This window comes from Dryobates pubescens, chromosome 16 (assembly GCF_014839835.1).
Source record: "Dryobates pubescens isolate bDryPub1 chromosome 16, bDryPub1.pri, whole genome shotgun sequence".
Taxonomy (NCBI): Eukaryota; Metazoa; Chordata; class Aves; order Piciformes; family Picidae; genus Dryobates; species Dryobates pubescens.
The window spans coordinates 18,213,406-18,236,275 of record NC_071627.1 but is presented as its reverse complement, the minus strand read 5'-3'; the positions used below and the strand labels follow the sequence as shown (position 1 = coordinate 18,236,275).

Sequence of the window (22,870 nt, the reverse complement as noted above, 5' to 3'; positions counted from 1 at the left end):
CTCTTCTTCCTTGTAGCAAGTGATAGGACAAGAGCAGCCACAAGCTGTGCCAGGGGAAATTTAAATTGGACACTAGGAAAGATTTCTTTACTCAGGGGATTATCAAGCCCTGGAACAAGCTGCTCAGGGAAACAGTGGAGTCACCATCTCTGGGGGGATTTAAAGACATGTGGATGCGATGCTGAGGAACACGGTATAGTGGTGACTTGGCACGGTTAGGTTAACAGTTGGACACAAAGATCTCAAAGGTCTCTTCCAACCAAAACAAGTCTGTGATCCTACCCAGACTGTATCTCCAAACACAGAACTACTCAGGCAAAGGAACGTTCCATACCAAAGGGAAGACAGGCCATGGATGCCATGCAGAAATAGATGGCACTCATTACCCTGGAGTCTTATCGCCTGTTCCCAAGGGCTGGCAGAGCTGATGTGGCAGGAAGAGCCTGTGGGACTTCATGCAAACACTCTGAGTGGAGCCAGATACTTCCAAAGCTCCCAAAGGATCTAGCCAGGAAAAACTGAGTCTTCCAAAAAGTCTCACAGCAGATCAGCAGTATTTTGGGATCAACTGCACTGCAGGCTGCAGATCAATCAAACTGGTTAACAAAACTGCTGGGCCTCTGTCTGTGCTCAATGCTCATGCCTTGCCAGGCCTCCTGTGGCTGAGAATAATTTTTCAGAGGTGGCTTCAGAAAGTCTTGTGGGTAAAAGAATCTCTGTCAAGAGCCCAGCTCAAGCAGGAGGCTGATGACACAGACCAGGAATTGCTGTGCTTGGAGAGAACATTGCTGGGCACTACTTGAAATACTGTGACTTTGTGAACAACCACCCATCTTCTGGCATGGGCAATCAATTCCCCACAGGATTTAAACAGTCAGGGGAGACAGGAAGCACTTTGCTCATTCATCATGTCTACATTTTCTGAGACACAATCTGCATGAAGGTCATCTCTTCTTGTTTCCAGAGAGCCTGAGAGACTTCTTATTTTGTCTGACCCCTCCCCAAAACAGCCAAGTGTTCCCCGAATCCAGGATTATATATAGCAGAGATCAGAAAGCCCCATGTCCAGAAAAATTCCTCTGATGCAGCTCTGCAGATGCCACAGCACAGACATGAGAAAAGAAAGAAAACTTGGCAAAATAACATGGATGAGCTTGATAATCCAGCATGACTGAAAAATTCCTGGGAGAGGCAGTCTGCCAAAGATCATCAAAAGTGAGAAACTGGAGGCTTTCCAGGTGCAGCTGCTACAAGATCTGCTGGTCTGGAAGCAGAACTAGGGACTTGTTCTATAGATACCTGCCAAGAGACTGCCAAGGAAGAAAGCCATCAAATCAATGATGCCCAAATTGTCCTTGTAGCTTTTGATTCATAAGGAACCATGTCCTAACAGATGCAAGATTAATTGAGAATGTATTGTTCTCCAAAATTGCTATTGATCTGAGCTTCCCACACCTCTTCTTGAACACCTAACAAGGTCTTACTAGAGCAAGAACAACAGATACAAGGTTTGAAATTGAAATGCAACTTGATGTACGCTGAAGAGTCGAGACACTTACAGAAGCCAGACGGGTGGGGGTGGGGTTTGAGATCCCAAGTAAATCACATTTTGGGGTTTGATTTTGCAGAAAACAACAACGACAAGAGACTGTGGCACTGGATCTGGAAGCTGATGACTCACAGAAGGAAAGAAAGAAAGAAAGAGACTGAGCTGAATAAATCCACTCATTCGATTGACTGAACTGTTGTCACTTAAAACAGAACCTAATTGGCTCTTTAACGGCCTCTCTGAGCATATCCTTTTCTGTAATATGACCGATTATGCCATCAGAATTTATTGTTTATAGACAAACTTACAGAACAGCCAGGGAGCCTAACCTTTTTATAGATGTGCTTTAAGAGACGTTTGTTTCCTCTTTCCCAGATACACGCACATTGAGATGAATAATTGCAGACAATAACAGGTCCTGATCTTTTATGTACTGCAGCAGCTCTTATAGCTGCTGATTTCTTTTTTCCCCTTATAGGTCTCACAATAAAGGCCAGCGATGCAGCAGACGTCTGAAGTTAACTTAGCATATTGCAGAGCTAAGGGTTTAACCCCACTGAACTATTACTGCCATATGTTCCATTTCTTTCAGGGAATTTCCCAATGGGAAAGAACTCAAGACAATGCAAAGAAAAAACAGCCAATATCATTTGCCCTACAGCTTTTCACTGTTTATTTCCAGTGCGTTTTCCCCTCCTCACATGATAATCGCCTCATTGTGGCGCGGCGCGCCGCAGATGTGGGAGCGAAGGGGACTTGATTTGAGATCTACAGCTTGGGAGTGAAACCAAATGCTTTTGAAAATGGTGGAATTACAACAAGCAGCTTAGGCTCCCCAGTCGCTGACAGGACAGAGCAAAGCCTCAAAGATCATGCCTCAAAATACCGACTTTAGCAATTTCCTCACTCAGTTGAGGACAGACCCTCAGGCCTCCGGCTTCCCCCCCAAGAGGGAGTTCCTGCACTCATCCCAACACCGCTGTAACAGACACAGACATTTCAGGTGTAACAGACACAGACATTTCAACCTTTCAGGGTAAGGATGATCTTTGCAAAGGGATCAGAGATTGGAACCTTTGGCCGCAGCAACCCCATGCAGAGCTACAGGCTGGGGTCGGAGTGGCTGGAGAGCTCCCAAACAGAGGGACCTGGGGGTGCTGATTGCCAGCCACCTAAACATGAGCCAGCAGTGTGCCCAAGAAGGCCAAGGGCATCCTGGCCTGCATTAGGAATAGTGTGACCAGCAGGAGCAGGGAAGTCATTCCGCCCCTGTACTCTGCACTGGTTAGGCCGCACCTTGAGTACTGTGTCCAGTTCTGGGCCCCTCAGTTTAGGAAGGACATTGAGACACTTGAATGTGTCCAGAGAAGGGCAAGGAGGCTGGGGAGAGGCCTCGAGCACAAGCCCTATGAGGAGAGGCTGAGGAGCTGGGATTGTTTAGCCTGGAGAAGAGGAAGCTCAGGGGTGACCTCATTGCTGTCTACAACTACCTGAAAGGTGGTTGTAGCCAGGAAGGGGTTGGTCTCTTCTCCCAGGCAACCAGCACCAGAACAAGGGGACACAGTCTCAAGCTGCGCCAGGGGAAGTTTAGGCTCGAGGTGAGGAGAAAGTTCTTCACAGAGAGAGCCATTGGTCATTGGAATGTGCTGCCCAGGGAGGTGGTGGAGTCACCATCCCTGGAGGTGTTCAAGAGGGGATTGGATGTGGCACTTGGTGCCATGGTCTAGTCATGAGGTCTGTGGTGACAGGTTGGACTCAATGATCTTTGAGGTCTCTTCCAAACTTGGTGATACTGTGATACTTTATGTCTTAGCCAGCCACATCCATACCACAGCTCCCCTTGACACCCTATGGAAGCAGGTTACAAACTCAGGCTTCTCTAATTCAGGATCAGTTTACCAGACACCAGCTGTGCCTGAGCTACCCACGAGCCTGTGTTCCAAGTCATTCTCTATCTATTTGCACTTACTACAGAATCATGTTTCTGTGTTTTAGCTGGAAATCAATCAAATAAAAAATTATGGAAAAAAAGATTTGTAAAGGGATTGAGGAAAGGTTACTTTTAAATTACCTTTCACATTCAGTTCTGAGAGGATTTGGTTATCAAATCCCAGACTCATAACTCACCCTCACGAAGTACACCATTCATTTCCTAGTCAAATAGGATTTGATTCATCTCCTATGTAAGAAAGGGAATGGCACCATATGCTCTGCACAAAGCCTGACCCCAGCACATACAGCATGGAGTGCTCAAGGCCCAGCACAGGCCCTGGGCTCCATGAGCTGGTCACTGACCTCTCCATCGCTGTCGGATATAACAATAAACGCATCCACAAAACTGCGCTTCTTCTTGGCATTGCTGAAGTTCTTCTTCTCCTCCTCCTCTTCCTCCCCATCCTGACCTCGGGAGTCCAAGCCCTCCGTGGGCTTCTTCCTTCTTGGCATCCTTCACTCTAAACAGAGGGAAAGATTAAAAGCCATTTGTTTCCTTCTGATTTAGATTTCCCCTAACAGCCATCCTTTTTAGGCTATTTTTAGGCAAAATACCCCAGGCATTAGAACCTTATTACAAAGCATGGTGGATTTAGCATTACTGGGAGCCACATGTACTAGTCACCACTCATCTAGTTAAGAATACTTTATTATAGTTGATTGCTGCAAAGAGGTTTCAGGGGAACAGCAATGCAGACCAAAGCTACTCTGAATGCCCTTGCTCCAAAGCAATGAGGCTTCCTCTTAAAGCAGATCAGCAAACTCCTCCAAAGCATCGCTTCATGGCAGGTCTCCTGGTCTCCAACTCAGCCCCAAGCATCCTCTCCTCAGCCCCACAGCTCCACTGCCCTGGCACACAACACACCAGGGCTGGGGAAGCAGATCAAGCTGAAACTTGCATACCAGAACCCACCACAGCACAGCAATTTGTCAGCTTTTATATTCAACAAAACAAGGGGAAAAGGCACGTTCCCCAAACAAAGCTGTTTTGCTCTCAGCACAGCAGCCTGGTGGAAGGTTGCACCAGCACTACAAAAAGGGGAAAATGCCAGCAATAACAGTGGCAGGCTGGAAACAAGACAAGTTTATCTGCAGCCTGGATTCCTCAATGAGCATCAGCCTCCGGAAGCCCTCTGCACAGACATGCCCAAACCATTTGTACTAAAGGCGGCACTTGACGAGCAGGGAGGAACCTGCTGAGCGTTATTAGTGCAAACCTGAGTGCTCTATGAACAGCACAATTGAGGGCAGGTGCCCACACAATGCAAGCTAGTACTTCAGCATCTCCTTTCCTTGGCAGCCCATAGACTGCTGGAGAGATGCACAGCAAGCATTAGTTGCTTGGATCAAAAAGGACTCAGCTGAGAGGATGAGGAGGAGATCTCAGTGAACAAGAGCAGCAGGATGGCACACAGAGTTAAGCCACCCTTTCCTGCCTGTTTGCTGTTTGGCAAGTAACAACAGTCAGTGCTTCCTGAACTGTAATCTAAAAGAGCCTCACAAAGCAGGCTGAGCACGACCAGCTCTGTTTAAGATAGAATGAAACGTGTGCAGAGTAGTTAGCCACAAGCCTCTTGTTACACACCAGAGGATGACAGAGATAGAAAAGCAAGTCAAGCTGGCCAGTTCCCAGACCAGTGTCCTTCCAGAGGATCATTTTGCCTTCCACTGAAATAGCTCAAATGTGCTGCTTACATCTGAAATCAGAGTAACATAAGATGCAACAAAGCCTCTACATAACCCAGCGTAGTGTGGAACCTTTCTGTGTAACACCAGAACATTGCAAACAGACACTAAACGTAGAAACACCGACAAGCAAGAAGTTTGAAACCCCCATCAGCACTGCAAACAGCAGCACACTGCTCCATCTACAGTCCGAGGCAGCAAGGTGAGGCTGAGAGGAACACTCCACTACCTACAGCCTTCAAAAGCTCCCCTAGCCTCTCTGCCTGCCTTCCTCTGCAAATACACGCACACACATGCCTAGAGACAAAAGACGATTAGCCTGGTGAGTCATGATTTGAACTGAAGGTTTGCTGAGCTCTCTGAAGACAGCATATTGTACAAACGGCATGCACAGCCCCAGAACTGACTGCAACGACCACTGCAGTCCACAAGCGCTTGTCTGTTTAGCAAGGGGAAATAACAAGCAGCAGTGTTTTTGTATAAGCACTGACTGCTACAAAACAAAGCTCCAGCTGAGCTAACTCAGGCCTTGCTGGAATAGCCTCATTAGCCTTTCTTTTTTTGTTTTTAATCTTTTGCTCCTAATGTTCTCTTTGCCTTCTGTCCAGTGAGATGAAGCAAGCCTCACACCCAACTGCCACCCATCGCGCTGGGGAAGGTTCCCTTATCGGAAGAAAGCCACTTGCAGAGGCAGGCATTTGGGAGGAGCGCAGGGAACGGCCATGCCCCGGGAAAGTGAGCCTGTGCAAGGTCACTGGTTTTGGAGGCAGCCTGCAAAGCTTTTTTCCCCACCGAAACAAAAGCAAACAGAAACAAGCAGCTGCCATGCTGCCTTGTTTTTCAAATCCACGCTGGCACCGCCAGCTCTCCTCTGACTCTGCGATACATCTTCTGCTCGATGCACTGTGCTAAATAAGAGATCACTGAAAAATATCAGCTGGAGTTATGATGAGTCACCTGCCTTCAACATTTAAAGGAGAGGCAGGGGAAAAAAAAAAAGAGGGAAAAAAAAAAAGATGTAAGAGATGTAACCACACAACTCCCACAACGCTTCTGAAATTGAAGGGACTTGTGGCAAAGCGAGTCTCTGGAAATGTAACTAAGGGAACAAGACAAGTAAGAGATCACTTGTAGCTGTGCTCGTCTGAGGCTATGAGTAGGAGAGCAGTAATAGCTTTTATTAGACAAGCTGGTACAGCTGAGGGAAGAAAACATGCATTAGAGTGCATCCCCCCCCCCCTACTTCAGGTAGGGAAGTTAAGCACAGAAGCTTTTAGCACTTGGAAGGACTAGCTGCTAGTACCCGAGGTGATGATACCTGCTTTTAGGCTCAGCAAAATAGGCCAAAGACTGAATTATCTAAAACTACCTTTGCAGTTTGGCTCACAAGCTTGTTGTGCAGTTATCCAGGTTTGGTTTTTTTCCACCTCTGAATTCAAGAGAATTTCTTTGTAACTGCTCTGACAGCAAAGGTGACCTCCTGACAAGGGGCCCCGCAGATGCCACGCTTCTCCAGTCACATTTTTAGGGATCTCCTTGAAGATCCCCAACTTATGATTATTTGTCATTTTCCTTCTCATCTATCATTTTGATGAATCGGAAAGCAATTACCGACAGAATAATTCTAAATCTTGACACTGCAGCTACAGACCTGCCAAGCTGTGACAGCTTGAAAAATGCTTGAAAATGAAGCCAAAAATGAATGACTCTCATCCCCGGATGAGTTTCTGAGCCGTTTGAGGCACAGGCTGTCGCTTTGTAAACAACTCCCCCCCCCCCGGAAGCAGAGGCAAAACGCTCCCCGGCAGCACAGCAAAGGGGCTCAGCATTCAGGCAGGACAAGCACCGCATGCCTCCCGGGAAATATCATCCCTGGACCCTCTGCTCGACCCAGCACGCAGGGCCCAGCTGGTGCTCTGTGCCCAGCAGGAAGCGAGGGCTCACAGCAACGCAGGGGGAGAGGAACTGTTTACAGGATCGATCCGTTTGTAGCGCTGGCTCTTCCCAAGGAGGGACACACGGACTGCAGAGGCCACGCCGTTCATCTGCAAATGCTGCTGAGCGCTGCGGGAGGTCCTAACTGCTCAGCTTCTCTCTAGTTCAGCACAAGCAATCCCGCACGCAGCATCAATCCCTCCTCCAGCACCAAGCTCCGCATGGGGGGAGAGCAACCCTCTCCCCAGCACCCACCCGAGGTCCTCCCCTTCCCGAGCGAATGCCTACAGGCACAGAGGGCTCCGCAGCGATCTGAGGGCTTGGCTGACAATGGCGGGGATCTGGGCAACTCAACCAGCATCAACGTGGGAAGCACGGGGAGGGTCCCAGGACGGATGGGGTGAACCAAAGAGATGGGAGCCTCTGGAAAAGAAGCCAGACCTAGTAGGGAGAGCCAAGAGGAGCAGGGGCTGCCCCCAGGGCCTAGCCTGGAGAGATACCTCGGGGAATGGGGCCAGGGGAGAGCTCTGGGGGATCGTGTTTGGAGTGCCCTCCCTAGGGGACTGCCCCAGAAGAGAAGCACTAGGACAGCTCCACGGCAAAGGGCACAGAAGCAGGGTCCCCTCCGAGAAGAGGGGCTTGAGTACAGCTCTTGAGGGGAGCGGTAGTGGAGTGTACCCCCACCCCCGGGGCACAGGGCTGGTGCGGGAGTGCGCCGGTAGCGGGATCACCTGGGGCGGGAGCCGGTGGACATGCCTAGCGGGGATCAGCCCTGGAACAGCCCCAGAGAAAGAAACGGCCACGGGTGGGGGAGCTTAGAGCCCAGTCCCAGGAGCCCCAGGCGAGCCCCGGAGCAGCGGGCCCTGGCGCGGAGCGGCGCGCCAGGCCCCGCGGGGCACAGGTACTCACCGGGCCCGGGCCTCCCGCGGCCGGCGCCCCGCCCCCGCCGGGCCGCCCCGTTGCGCGGCCACAGGCGGCGGCGCCGCTGCCTCCCCACCGGGCCGCCCCGCCGCGTCGGCCCCGGTCGGCGGGTCTCTCACCCGCAGTCAAGTTGGCGGCGGAGGCCTCATTGCCCTCACCCAAGATGGCGGCGGCGGCGGCTTCACGGCGCGTCACGTGGCCAGCGGAGCGCTGAGGCGGGCGGCGCCATGTCGCGGGCGGGCAGGCGACGGACCCACCTCCGAGGGGCCGATGGGCTCCGGCACCTCTTTCTGAGGTGCGGCTGCAGGTGCTGCCGCTTTCTCAGCCCGGTGACGGGCGCTACGGGCAGAGCAGCGGGCGCCGGTTCCCCAGGAGGAGAGAAGCGTGGTTTGGCAAAACCTCAACTCCCTCAAGGACTCAGTGCCTCAAGGGTTAATTACCCTTACGCTTAACGCTGTTATTGCGGCGGGGACGCCCACAAAGCCCAAGCCCCGCGGGCCTGCCAGCGATGTCTGGGGAAACCGCGGTTTCCTCGCCGCCCTGCCCACAACTGACATGGCCGCCACCGCCTCCCGCGGCCAGGGCGCGCGGGGCTCTCGCGGGAGGCCGCCCCGCCGTTGCTAGGCGCGGGAGGGGCGGGGGTGCGTGAACGGCTCTCGCGAGAGCGGGGGGGAGTGGGGCGGGGCCGGCGGAGATGGCGGACGGGGCCGGTAGCAACGGGGACGCCGCGGGGCTGCCGGTGGGCAAGGAGGCAGGTGAGGAGGGGGCGAGTGAGGGCGGGGGGCACTATTCAGGGCCTGTAAGGCTCAGCGCGGCTCGGCCCAGATGCTGACGCGCTGGTTGTGTCCCCCTTCTCCGCCCGCAGTGGACCGCCTGATCCGGGAGAACGGGCACATCTTCACCGAGGCCCAGTGCAAGGTGTGCAGCGCCCTGCTCATCTCCGAGTCCCAGAGGCTGGCCCACTACCAGGTAGGAAGCGGGGAGTCGCCGCTGCCCGTCGCCGGGCACCGCGGGGTGCTGAGCGGCGGGGCCGGCGGGTTTCTCTCTGCTTTCTCCAGAGCAAGAAGCACGCCAACAAGGTGAGGCGGTACCTGTCCATCCACGGCGGAGAGGAGCTCGCCCACGGGAAGAAGATGAAGCTGGATGTGAAGCAGGTGAGAGGAGAGCATAGAGCTCTTCAGGTCCAAGTACCGACAAGCAGGGCCTGCTGTTGTATGGCCTGGGCACCTTTAAAAATAGATGAAGGAAACATCCTCAGAAAGGGCATTGTGAGAACTGAGAGGCTCAAAGACAAGCGTGTTTCCAAGGCTTTGTCTCAACGAGCACAGTTCCTGCTGCCCTTCCCATTTAAACAGCCTAGGTGAGAATGTCTTCCCCACTGAAAGAAATGCACATTGCTTTGTGTTGATGGTCCTGTTTGAAAGAAAAGGGGGAAATGAGTGACAGCTTGTCAGGAGCATCGTTGTGTAAAGTTTGCTGTCGCAGAGAGCACGCTGGGTTGGAGCACCTCTGCTACGAGGACAGGCTGAGGGAGCTGGGGTTGTTCAGCCTGGAGAAGAGGAGGCTCCGGGGAGACCTAACAGCAGCCTTCCAGTAGCTGAAAGGGGGCTTATGAGAAAGCTGGGGAGGGACTGTTTACAAAGGCCTGCAGTGATAGGACAAGGGGCAATGGCTTCAAACTAGAGAAGAGCAGATTTAGATTGGACTTTAGGAACAAGTTCATTACTATGGGCACAGTGAAACACTAGAACAGGTTGCCCAGGGAGGTGGTTGGGGCCTCATCCCTGGAGATATTCAAAATGAGGTTTGACAGAGCTCTGGGCAGCCTGAGCTAGTTGAGGATACCCCTGCTGACTGCAGAGCGGGTTGGACAGGATGACCTTCAGAGGTCCCTTCCAACCCAGACCATTCTGTGAATTCTTTTTCCACAGCAATCCTCTTTTAACTTAAGTTTCCTCAGGCAGTCCCTGGAGCCTGTTGGTCAGTAAAGGCATCACGTTCCACTTGGCCATCTGTCTGCCCCATGACTCATTTGGGAAACAGATTTTACTTTTATGATCACTTCAGCTTTAATCCCTAATTCCCCAGCATTTGCAGTGGGGGATAAAGGCAGATGCCTTTGCACATAGTGCTAGGCTTAGAACTGGCTGCTGCTGCCTGCTCCACTGGCATCGTGTTGCAGATGTCCCAGCTGATAGCGATGTTTGCCTTGCTTGGTTCACACCTTGCAGAGTTCCAATGCTGACAGCCGCACACTTGACCTTGTCCTTAACCCATACAGGCCAGGGCTGCCCCTCTGCCTGGGGTGGTTCACTAACAGCTTAAAAGTCATTTGGTGCAAGAGTATTCTCCAGTGAGGGAGAGGTTGATGCCACATCATGGAAATCCTGCTTGGTGACACTTCTTCAGCTTAATAATAGAATGTCTCTGGTTACCTTGTTTGTTTAGATCCCTATGCCTTAGTGTTTCTTCTCATGACAAGGTTGGATGAGGTGACCTGCAGAGGTTCCTCCCAAATTCCAACCATGCTGTGATTCTGTGTGCACAGGACAGCAAGCAGGAAGGCAGCAATGGGGAAGACAGGAACAAGTGTTGTCCCATCTGCAACATGACCTTTTCCTCTCCAGCCGTGGCAACATCTCACTACTTGGGGAAGACCCACGCTAAGAACATGAAGCAGCAGTCCCCCAAAGTGGAAGGTATGACTGTCTGCAGTGCTTTTGTGTTGTGCTGAAGGGCTGCTTGAGTAATAAAAAAGCTCAGAGGCTCACTGGACCCCCAAGTGTAAGTTCATGTGAGGATGTCTGGTCTCTTTCCTGCAACACAGAGTAAGGCAGCACCTCCAGAGATGCAGCATCTCTCAGCAGCCAGCTCACTGGGTTAGTGTTGGCAAAAAGTTGAGTGGTTTTGTTTTGCACTGTTTGGGAGAGATGCAGCTTGCAGCAGTGTTGTACCCATCCCTGTGTGCAGGGACCAGCAAAGAGCCACTCTTCAGAGAGAGTGATATTAAGTTGTAGAAATGCTTGTCACAGGGTACAGTGCTCACTGAAGGCTTACAGGGGCTGAAGTGACTGGTAAATCTCTGGTACAGCAAATTCATCAGGCCTGCTCAACTGCAGAGATGTAGCCTCTGAGGGTCAATGACTTGTGAGCTGCAGATAGATGGGAGCTGGGAGAGTGTAGCTGGGAAGCATCAGCATGTACCTGTCCTGACCTTGTGCTTTTCCCAGAGCACCTGCCATTGACCTCTCTCACAATGGCATGCAGCCCTGGCAGGTGTCAGCTCTGACCTGGGGCAGCTGCCTCTGTGTCCAATCCCTTTTCTAGCAGATGGAAAGGCCCAGCAGCCAAGAGCCTGGAGTGCTGTAGCTGGTCAGGACAGAGTGAAAATGAAGCCTTTGTGCCTGAGGATGGCAGCTTGTGTTAGGTCTGAGCTGTGATCTTCCTGGCAGAAAGAGTCTTAGGCAAGACTCCTCATGACATTGGTTCAGGATCAAGTTCTGCAGCTGCAAGGTGTTTCTACACCTACATTCTCTGTCTGCGTTTGGGGTTTAGAAGCAGTGGGTTATTGGGATTTTTTAACATGGGTTTTAGGGAAATAAAGTGACTGTTTTTTACTTCTGAGTTCTGTGACTGACCAAGAGTTTGGATTCACCCTACAGAACCAGCACCCCCACAGAAGCATCCTGCCACCCTCCCCACTTCTACTGCGTCTTCTAACGAAGAGAACAAGGACATTACTGACCCAGACAAGTTCTGTAGCCTCTGCCATGCCACTTTCAACAATCCCCTCATGGCAAAACAGCATTATGTAGGCAAGAAGCACAGAAAGCAAGAGACCAAACACAAGCTGATGGCACACTATGGTCGAACCCCTGATGCACCGGCGGCGTCCTTCATGGGTGAGTTCTCGGCAGGCAGGCTAATAAATAGCTGTAGAGCTGGGTGGGAGAGCAATGGAATGTGTCTGGCTGGTCTTTGGATGAGAGAGTCCATGCTGGGGGAGCAGGGGAGAATTGATGATGAGGATCTTGATTATACACCGTAAGACTGATTTGGTTGATGTAGCTCCCAACAGCAAGGAGATTTCAGGCTGTAGTTAACTCGTGACAAGCTCTGGGCTGTGTTTTGTGATGTTGTCTAATTGGGGATGCATCATTCTTATCCTCTGTGCAGATAATCCAGGGATTTTGGCCAGGACTGTTTCTAACTAGGTAATTGCATCCAAAATGGAAAGATGAAAGTGGCATTTGATGTCTTTGGAGGGGACTAGCCAAAGATGGAAGAAATAGGTTTGACTGCACCTGCTGCTTCAAAGCACATGAAAGCCTGAGAGATTTCTCCCTGAATGCCTTTCAGCCTCTGTGTGGGCACTTCCATCTGATGAACTAATGCAACTCTCTCCAGAGCAAACAGGAATGTGGGGGGAGTAAAAAAAAAAAAGGGCTATTAAGGAAGAACTTTAGGCAGACAGTTAAAGCTCATTTGGTTTATGATCTGCTGCTTATGAGCACTTCTGTGTGATGAAAGCCCTTGGAGTCCAGCAAAAGCATTAGGAGCTCATGGTAAACTCCCTTGTTCCTCCCAGCAGCCTTCTGTTGGACCGGGAAGTCTAGTACCTGCTGGATACTTGAGGTAAATAATAAGCAGACAAATCATCTTAAAATCTTCTTCAAGGGCTTCTTTCTCTGTCATAAAAGCCCACACAAGCAGAAGATTAATTACTCTAATTCTTTGCAGGCCACCTTTAGATACCGGTAGCACTTACAAGAAATGAAGCTCAATTATCTCAGTAATATTCTCTCCCACATTGTGTAGTCATGTGGGAGATGGAAAAGGTGCTTGGTATCTTACATTACCCATCTGCTCAGTACCTAATTAGAGGGGTCTGATGAATAGTTCCACTTTGGTGTGACAGTGGCAGGAGCCTTAGCCCAGGCAGGCTGGATAGGTGGGCTGCGCCTTTGCTTGTGTGAGCAACGTCTCCTATGAAGTGCCAGCAGAACCAGAGTGCCTGTGACACATCTTCAAGGCACTTCAGCTGTTCAGGTGAAGTTTGAGCCTGGGCTGTGTCCAGAGGCCGTTTGGATGTGGTGTGCTGCAGTCAAGGATGTTTCTCCTCTCTCTGCTTGTCGCTGTGTTCTGACCGCCATGCCTGGCGCTGAACTTCTCTTTGCTTGGGGTCTGTGGCAGCAGATAAAAATACATTCTTTACAGTGCAACACTGAGGTGTTTGTCTGCTCACAGCTCCTCTAGGTGCTGCTGGTTTGGGACGTAGGAGTGCAGTTTAGACAAGTTTGAGCACACACCTGTTGGCTGAATTTGGTACAGGGAGACCTTGACCTTAGTCATGCAGGGGGGCAGACCCAAGGGTTGTGACAGCTCCTCTGGCCTTTGCTGCCCAGGTCTGGCTTGGTTTTCAGAATTACGTGTCCCACTAGTCTGAAATCACTGAGATGCAGCAGCTGGGTGAGGAGGTGTCTGCTACAGCATGTGCTTCTCACTCTGTGATTATGCTGCTCTGCTCCCCTGGGGTGAGTCTCTTCTTTCACCTTAAGGAAATGTTTTCTTTGTGAGACTCCCAGGGAGCCAAAATTCAGGAGTGCTTAGTGTCTTGAGGACAACTGCCAGGATCTTCACCTGCTAGAGACTCTTTGGGCTGAGCTGTGCTGCCATGCTTGCCTCGTCAGTATCTGCAACCTCCTGAACTTTCATTCCAGATGGAGTTGTCATGTTACACAAAACCATTGATCTGTTTAGTGCAACTATTGTTGCAAGCATGTTTTTTTCCAGTTAACTGATACACTGACTGTAACCAAACTGCTCAGCGACAGAGCTTAATGTTCTCCGTTGGCACCTTTGGCAGGGCTTAGCAGAATGCTTCGTTGTGCAGCTGGACATTGTGTGTAATCTCCTCTTGGCTGCTTTTTAAAGTTATTATTTCTTTGTTTTCATTTATTTAAACACTTTAAGCTTGGTAATTGTGTATTTCCCTTATCATCTGGCCTGTGAGGTACAGATGGAGGAGAACTGCAGATGTGAGAGAGAAATGAAGTTGTGAAGGCAGCATAGCCTCTCTCAATGCTGAGACTTATACTATATCTGATACTGTGAAAGTTTACAGGAAATATGTCTTTGTTTCTGTAGGTAAACAAACCCATGTTCTGACCAGTAAAGCTTTATTGAAAGGCTTAGCAATTCCCTTGCAATGCCTGGCTGGTATGTGGTGGGGTAGTGGGATTCTGTGACCTCCCCGCCTGGCCAGGCTATTGACTTGCTATTTGTCTTTGTTTAGCGGCTGTTTAACACATCAAGTGATTGATTATCTCACTTGTTTCTGCCTCAGGCACCACGTTGTTGGCTAGCTGTGTGTGCTAACATTGATGTCTATTTCAGCTGGGAAGGGGTACCCCTGCAGCACATGTAACATAGTGCTGAACTCCATAGAGCAGTACCAAGCTCACATCAGTGGCTTCAAACACAAGAATCAGTAAGTAACCTTGGCGTCTAAGAGTTTTTCCAGCCTCTCCATTCAAATGGCAGCTTAAATATAACTTAAAATGCAGTTCTGAATGCATGTTTCTAGCTGACTTGCGAGCAGAGCGGGGTCGGTGTGAGCTTGCTCGCTGGCACCTGGAGCCGATCCGTTCCTGCGGCTCCCCCTGCAGGCAGCTCCGGGATGCTGCTGAGCTAGAAGGGCCCGGCCGTTGATTTCGGTTCTTGACCGTTCAGCTCAGCCTGGATCTTTGCAGTGCAGCTCAGCCTGACACTCATTAAACACGGCTTCTCTAAGAGCAGAGATTTTAAGTTAGTTAAAGACTGGCTTAGCGGAGATCTCCTTGCCATTCGAACTTCTCCTGGGGTTACTGGTCTTAAAATTTGGCATGTAGTCAACACCCACTGGAAACCTAACACTCTATTCCTGAGCTTGCTCTCTCATGGCTGGTAAGTTAAATAATGGCATTCCCTGCATGTATTATGAATCGAAAAAATATTAGCCTGGTGGATGATTAGTACCAAAAACAATTGTTACAGACAGGCAAAGTTCAGATCTCTGATTTCAAAGCTCTCACTAGAAGAGGCTCAGTAATGAGTCTGGGTTGGTTATGGAGCTTCTTAGAAGAAAGAGATTAGAAACCCTGCCTTGAAGTGAGGACAGACTCATAGCTAAATTTCCCAGAGAGGGGAGGAAGAAAACTGGGATCTGTTGTTGCCTTATCTGTGGAATAACAGCCCCGTGCTCCCGTGGCTCTCTGGAATACTTGACTGGAAGATGTTCGCTCCATCCGGCATCCTGGGAAGGTTTCAGCTCTTGACCAGCACAGCCAGAACACATCAAAAAGTATCCCTTTCTAGAACAACAACATTGAGGATGTTCCCAACACACAACCATAAATATTCCCTTTAAGGACATAGATGTTGTCTGAGTTTTTGCAGCCACACAACTCCCTTCCAGAAAGCTGCTCCTGGCTTCAGCCACTCAGTCCTGTTCCAGGCTAGCTTCTGCAGTCTGAGGAGAGCCAGAATACTTGCTTTGTAATGGAAGCTGTTTAATCTTCCTTGAGCTGCACAATAGCTAATTCTGCCACACTAAAGGTGTCTGTTTACACACAGGCACAGAGGGCAAGGATGCACTTGGAAGCTTTTCTGGCAAGTTGTTGACTTGGCTACAGCAGGCTGTTGCTCCACTGACAGCCATGCCTGCTGAGCAGTGATTGCTGTTGGCACATTTCAGGGCACTTCTGACATTGTCTCTTTTTTTCCCTTCTCTTCCTCTTGCTCCTTTCAATGTCCAGGATGCCAGGAGCAGTGCCAGTTGTTGGATCGTTCCCACCACAGCAGTATGTCCGGGAAGAGTCAACTGCCCCAGGAGGCTACAGTTATTTCAGCCAAGACTTCTAGAGCAAGTTGCAGCACTGTTCTTGGAGTTGTTGGTGGCCCAAGAACGCACATCCTTTGCCAGCCCACAATGGTTTCATTATCCCTCTGGATAAGCAAAGCCCTACCCTCCTGTGTGCACCCGTTGAGCAGAACGGGGACTGAATCTGTCAGAAAAAAGGATCCAGCTGGAAGAGACTTGCTAGACAGCAAATATTTCACTCCCTTAGAGTAGTTTTCATTGTATAATTGCTTCCTGTGAAGGTGGGTGCGGTGTGAGAGGAGGTGTGTATCTGGTATAAGGAAAGTTTGGCAACAAGCTGGTAGTGGCTACCTCCTCCCTCACCAGAGTAAATAAGGGATTCCTGCACCTGGAGAGCCAGCATCCCATGCTCAGAGGTGGCTTTTACTGGAGAAGAGCTCCTAGACCATGACAAGTAGTGCTTATGTGGGACACAGTGCAGGTTGTCTAGCTTTGTACAGGCCAAAAAAGTAGGAAATAACCAGCGTGGCATCTCCTTCCATGCTTCCTGTGGTCAGGCTTCTGTGCAGCATTTCATGAGCCACTGGTTGCCATTAGAGCCTTTTGCAGCACCACAGTTCTGGTTGTTTGGGTCTAACAAGTGCAAGCTGCTGTTGGTGAGAGTGGAGGGCTGTGAGAAGGGTTTGAGTTCCTGGCTCTCCACACAGCTCATCCTTCTGTTGTGAGGATTTCCATGTGGAAGGAAGTAACTGTTCAGCCTGGTTTCCTATGGAAACAGGTGTACATGATCATTCACCGTGTGTGTCTTTACCCCCTGTGACTTAAACTAATCTCAGCCAAACTTGGCAGCAGTGATCAGCAGAGGAAGGTAGAGCAAGTGTGAGTTCATCACTAATTCTGTTGGGATCTGCATGGAAGTGCAGCATTTTCCCTACTGCCACCAAAACACTCTGGGGAAGGAGGGTTTTAAGAGGGGGAGGGGGGAAGAGGAAATCAATTTAGATGTAGCAGAAAACTGTAGTATAACTTGGTCAAATCATTAGCTGGTCATTAGCTATAAATCTTTGAAAATCTACCTTCACTAGTCCTTCATTAGACACTATTTTCCCAACCCCTCTCTTCAAAGTTCTTACACATTTGTATCATCCTAGAAAAGGGATGTTTTGTATTTCAAACCCAGAAATTAAGACTGATGGTCTCTTCAAGGTGCTCATGCACCACAGAGGGAAGGGCAGGCATTTGAGACTGCTGTGCACTGTGGATGAGCTCTTTAGATGTTTTGCCTTAAGCTAAGGCATTGCCTGTTCTCTGCTAGCCCGCTGCAAGAGCCACGTGCCTGGGGCTGGCTTCGTGTTTGGTGCCAGTGCTCTGTCCCAGCATCAGTGCCTCTGTGGAGCTGAGAGTTTGCTAATCCATGGTAAACATCCTGCTGTTTTTCTTCTAGGAGGCAGAAGGACACAGTTGTCGTCCCTCTGGGAACTTCCCTGGCCAGTGGGGGTGGCAGGAGCGTGGGTGACAGCCGTGGGCACACCACGCTGCCAGCTTGGACTGAGCCAAGTTGCTGCCTCTTGCTGTGTGAGCCCAGCAGCTGCTGGAGGGTGGGCTGGAGCCCTTGGCCCCCAGCGTTGTGTGCCAGGGGAGCAGCTGACACCTTCACAGGACTGAGAACTGGGCTATAGAGGCACTTCCAAAATCCAGTGTGCGCACTGGTCAGGTTATGTAAGGAGAGAGGGAGCTGGTTGCTAATCTCGGTGCTTGGGCTGAGTGCCTTCCCTTCCCTACTCCAGGCTGTGCATGAGCTGTTTTTCATCACCCTGTACAGAATCTGCCATCTTCCCTTAGGACAGGCTCCTGCTGGTCTGGGTTTGCCTTCCTAGTGTTTTCCAGCCTTGCTCCACTACTGAGGTCTAATCTTGGACTCCCTCTGTGGCAGGAGACTTTTTAAGCCTTGCGAGCTGATCAATGAGCAGAAAATTGGTGAACTGAAGGAAGCATTGTGTGCCTGGTATCCCTGGATAGCCTCCAACTCGAATCTCCACTGCCTGGCTCTTGTCCTGTACCAGGGCAGGTGCCCACTAGATGTGCTGTGCATCAACACCAGAGAGGGATCCATTTCCAGCACTGCCCAGTCCAGTCACTCCTGTCTCTGTACTGACAGTTTTGCCTTCCCCTGTACACAGTGTTTGTGTTTCTGCTGTTTCCCTAAGGTGAAGCTCTCCAAATAGAGTGTTTATTACTACTTCTGGGTGATGTCTTTCTGCTTCCTGGGATTTTGCCATACTTCAAAGAACAGGATGCAGACACCTTTGAAATATTTGGGAGTGGTGGGAGACTTGTGTTCCCATCTGCCCTCCTCAAGGCTCTGCTCTCCTCCCACAGCACCCTGAGGTCCAGAGGAAACTGGTTAAGTGGCCTTGGCTGGTAAAGTCAGCATGGCCTTGGGCACACCAGTCACCAAGGGGAGGGATGACAGGACAGTCTGGGCTGGGAGACTGCTGGCAGTTCTTCAAGACCGAAATATCCATGACTGCTGCAGGATGTTGAGCTGTTTGCTGGCACTGCCATGGCAGCACAGGACTGGTATGGCAGCACAGGATTGGTATCATGGCAGGCATGTCCAGCTGCTGTCCCTACAGGGCAGCTCACTCACTGTGCCTGGGACCAGCTGTGCTGCCCCTCTGCAGGCACGTCTGCAGCAGAGCACAAGGACTGGTGTCCTCAGGAGCAGTGCAGGGCCTTGTACTGGCACTGCAGGTGGCACTGCCATCAGCCATATGGGTAGTGCTGGGCAGGATGGGCTGCATCCCTCCTGTGGTGTGTGGCTCTGCCAGGGCAGTGCACCTGCCTGTCCCTTGCTGACCCCTTCCCTTTGCAGCACTCCTGTAACTTGCCTGTGGTCTCAGATCTGGAAGTGCAGGTGCTCCCCAGGTCAGGTGAAGGGGAGGAGAAAGTGGCCACAGGGCTGCCTGTACCCCTGGCATGTCCTCTTCTCCAGCAGCAGCATGGCTGCCAGCAAGTGTGCTGTGGCACCCACAACCAAGTGGCCCTGCCAGCTGTGATTTGGGTTCCGGTGTTCATGGCTGGTCAGTACCAGCCCCATCCCTGTGCTCCAAGCATGGATCAGGTGGGTGCTGAAATCACTGGTGTCCCCACTCTGCTGGCTGCCCATCCTGCTGGTGAACTGCTCCTGGGGGACCCAGCACCCATGGGCACCTTCAGGTATAGCAGGAGGGAAGCTGGAGCCTGGCTGAGGCCAGAGACATCCCTGTATTGGGGGAGGCTGAGGGACAGAGCATGGTCCCTAGGCTCTGCACTGGTGCCAGTGTGCCACCAGCCTGGTGCTGCCCAGCTGCAGTCAGGGCTGCTCAGTGCTGCTTCTCCCTGCCAGGGCCTCTGCAGGCAGCACCTCTCTGGGCCAGGGCTCTGGCTGCCTGTGCCAGGCTGAGCACCAGCTCTGTCCAGACTGGCAGGCATGGCACAGGGCACGAAGCCACCCAGCAGCCAGTGTCCCCTGCCCGTGCTCAGCCAGCTCCGTGGAGCCTGTCTGAAGAGCTGGTTCCTCCTCCAGCAGCATATGGGGATGGGCCCCAGGAATCCCCCTCAGCTGGGGGGAACACAGCCCTGGCCACAGCCCCAACCACTGCCATCCCTCGTGGCCCCACTGGCTCCAGTGAGTAAATCAGGTGCAGATGTGGAGGCAGGGCCCGGTGCCTGCTTGCGATTAGGGGCTGGGAGAATGGAGGTGGCCCCATCCCTGCCTCACAGTCCCCTGCTGTGGCCATGCTACTCCTAGGAGAGGCCCTTGATGCCCTGTGAGGGACAGGGCTGGTGGACAAATCTGCTTGCTCAGTCCACAAATGGGCACCATGGTGTGGAACTCAGCACGTGGCATCTACTGTGTCCCTAAGGGAAGCAGTACCCGTCCCAGCCCCATGCACTCTGTGCCAGCTGCAGCTCCAGTGCTATGCAGGATAGCTGGGGTGGGCAGGAATTACAGGGCTGCAGTGGAGGCAAGTCATGCCACTGCCTGCTCTTGCTGCCAGGCCAGCTCCAGCCTCACATGGTCCCAGCTCTGCCCTCACTGCCTGAATCTGTGGATGCTCCTGTGTTGTGCTGAGGGATTGGCCAAAGCCTGGGCCCTGGTGTCCCTGTCCCACAGCCCCTGTGTTGGGCCCCATGTTCTCAGCTCCCCAGAGGGAGAAACAGGTTCATGTTTGCCAAGTTTTGCCTGGTTAAACCTTAACTGGGACAGGTTGCTCCATCGGTCCCTCCCTGCCAGAGATAAGGATGGCCAGGCAAGGCAGGCCTGGCAGGAGCTCCATGCCCTAAGCCCAGCTGCTTGCCTCCGGCACAGGACCCAGTTCCTGTGGAGCATCCTGCCCTCCTGCTTGGCTTCTGCCTGTGTAGGCAGATCCCTGCTGCTACAAGGGCAGCAAGGTTGTGTCATGTGTTAAGGCAAATGGGGCTGGATGGAGCTGCAAGCACTTGTGCTAGGGCAGCCCAGGACCCCTGTTTTCCAGGGCTGGCCTGCTCCTGTAGTACCAGGGGCTTCACTTAGCCCCAGCAAATGGAATGAGCTTTCTTGGTCTGAGACCTTGAGCCCCATGCACATATGGGGTGCTGGGAGCTTGTGCCCCAAACAAGAGCCGTTCAGGGGAGGCCAAGAGAAACTTCCATGAGGAAAGAGCCCCCTGGACTCCAGCCCCCCCCAGGAGCCGCTGTGCTGCACACACTCATGCTGGCCGCAGGTGCCACCACAGCGGGAGCGGCGGCAAGCACTGGGGCCAGGCACAAGGGGCTGCTGTGTTCCCGCAGCCCAGGCTGCCTTCCAAGAGCAATATTGTTGGCACCAGGCAGGCTCCCTGCGCCGGCAGCACATACACGGGCCTTTCATGAGTGGAGCAGGGATGATTTACTGCCTGGGGAAAGGGGCAGGGGCGGGAGGATGGAGTCCCAGTGCCCAGCCCCTCATTCATGCCTGCTGCCGCAGGACCCCTCACATGTAAGCAAGGATAAGGCTCTGGCCAGGGGGTCACCTCTCTTCAGTTGTGATGGGACAGAACCATCTATACCATGCCAGCCCCATTGATGCCCCATCTGTGGGGTACTGCAGATGCACTCCTTCCCTGGCCACCCCACCTCTGGGGCTCAGTGGACTTGTGTCCCCTTGCCGCAGCTGATGGGAGCTGCCCACAGGGCTAGGGGTTACAGAGGCAGCAAAGGAGCGTGCTAGGGCAGGGGTGCACCCGCAGCATGGGGTGCTGGCGCTGGCACAATCCCCCCTTGTTGTGCCACTGGCATGGTGGAGGCTGTGGCAGTGCTGGCGGCAGCGGGTGGCAGGCAGTGGGGCTGTGCTGCCATGAAGGGCTTTTTGTTTGCCATCAGTTGCTGTTATAAATCAAGCTAGGCAACCCGACCCCCGGCCCAGCACTGCCCCACAGCAGGGAGGGGACTGGATCCCAGCCACCCGCAGTGCAGCCTCACTGTGCCCCAGCCTTCACCCAGCACGGGTCTGCCCTGGCAAAGATGCTTGGTGTTGCACAGGGTAAGATGCCAGCACTGGTGCCTGTGCCCTACTCCTGGCCAGCCCTGTACCCGGTACTGGTTGGCCAGGGTACAGGGGGTCTGTCCATGCCTATCCCTGGCAGTGGTTCCCATGCACTCTCTTAAGTTGCAGCTCTCCCCTCCAGCATTCCCAGTACTAGGAACAACTTCTTCTCTCTTTTTTTAATTTGGTCTTGGTTTGAATCGAGCTGAACCCAAGATTTTTCTGTGCTTCCGGCATGCTGTGAGCTCTGCAGGGGCGGCTGCTGCTCCGTGAAATTGATGTTCTCGTCCGCTTCACGCACAGGCAGGAATGAACAGCTGCTGGGATCTGCTGGCCCCAGGGACTGCTCCATGTGCCCCTGCGCCCCAGGGGTGGGCCAGCACCCAAGGGTGGGGACCAGCACCCCAGGTGAGAAGCAGCATGGGGTGGACATTGCTATGGGAGATCGTAGCACAGATCAGCCCTTGTGGTGAAAACCTATCGTGCTGGAAGGTGCAGGTTTTCCTTCCTGGAGCACCTTGGGCAAGGCTGTGCCCTGGCAGTGTTACCCTGCAGGATGAAGGGATGACAATTGTACCATGCTCACACTATCCTAAGTGCCCATGATGAGCATGGGCAAGGCTCCTGGAAAGCAGAAAGATGACAGCTCTGAGGCCAGATCCTGACCATGTGCTGGGGTCACCCTCTATCCTGTTTTAGTGCCAGCAGGATGCTCAGGGAAAGGTGTGCCTGGGGACTGTGGCAACTCAAAGGGTCTGAGGCCCAGGGATTCTGCTTAAGAGGACAGGGAAGCACATGGGTAGCAGGGCCTGGGCATACTGGCATCTGCCCACCTTGGTGCAGGCAGCAGCATGGGGAAAGCAAAGGCGAAAGTGTTTATGGGTCGGATTAGGGCCACTCCAGCCCTGGCTTGCAGTCTCGTGGTGTTTTACGATGCTCCGTTATGGGCTTCTAATGAGGGTCACAGCCACTTTATGGCACCGGTAGTGATAACGCTGCAACTAATTGCAGCACAATTAGTGAGCCGGCTGCCGGGCACCCAGCAACGCTCAGCACCCAGCCCGGGCCAGGGCCACCCGCCGGGATAGATGTCACTCTCGGCACCTCCGGGGCTGGGGTGCTGCTTGTTCCCAGGGCTCCACGGAGGGAGAAAAAGGGCACAGGCGACTTTGCCGCCCCTCTTTCCCCCCAGCCCCGATGTGCTCCTCCCGACGTGGAAGCCCACCATGTGTGGTCTGCCTGGGAGGCAGTGGAGGGGAGCGACGCCGGGTGCTCCGCAGCTCACCTCGTTTTCCCCCCACGCGGGGCGATGCTGCCGGGGGTTGCCCGGGCGGTGTCGGTGCAGCTCGCTTCGCTCCCGTACGCTCCAGCTCGGCGG

The 22,870-nt window shown here is 52.5% G+C and overlaps 2 protein-coding genes across 3 annotated transcripts in view; one reads left to right on the top strand and one right to left on the bottom strand.

Annotated features, from left to right (window-relative positions):
• Nucleotides 1-8,230, bottom strand: part of UIMC1 (ubiquitin interaction motif containing 1) — a 41,180-nt gene extending 32,950 nt beyond the window's left edge. For both annotated transcript variants that reach the window (XM_054168425.1, XM_054168424.1), the window contains exons 1-2: nt 8,072-8,230; nt 3,845-4,002 (exon numbers count right to left, since the gene is read on the bottom strand). In XM_054168425.1, the coding sequence (XP_054024400.1) occupies nt 3,845-3,994 (150 nt within the window). In that variant the 5' untranslated portion in view covers nt 3,995-4,002; nt 8,072-8,230. The remainder of the gene's footprint in view (nt 1-3,844; nt 4,003-8,071) is intronic.
• A 527-nt stretch (nt 8,231-8,757) lies between these two features.
• On the top strand, nt 8,758-16,932 carry ZNF346 (zinc finger protein 346). The gene is made up of 7 exons (XM_054168426.1): nt 8,758-8,838; nt 8,949-9,052; nt 9,142-9,237; nt 10,632-10,782; nt 11,746-11,985; nt 14,480-14,573; nt 15,880-16,932. Exons 1-7 carry the CDS (start codon nt 8,778-8,780, stop codon nt 15,983-15,985), a joined length of 852 nt encoding a protein of 283 aa, XP_054024401.1. The 5' UTR covers nt 8,758-8,777; the 3' UTR covers nt 15,986-16,932.
• The last annotated feature ends 5,938 nt before the right edge of the window (nt 16,933-22,870 follow it).

Bases quoted from the DNA above. Each gene is read 5' to 3' on its own strand.
- ZNF346 (XM_054168426.1), top strand. From the start codon at position 8,778: ATGGCGGACGGGGCCGGTAGCAACGGGGACGCCGCGGGGCTGCCGGTG. The intron at 10,783-11,745 runs GTATGACTGTCT...TTCACCCTACAG, and splicing joins GCAGTCCCCCAAAGTGGAAG to AACCAGCACCCCCACAGAAG. The intron at 11,986-14,479 runs GTGAGTTCTCGG...TGTCTATTTCAG, and splicing joins ACCGGCGGCGTCCTTCATGG to CTGGGAAGGGGTACCCCTGC.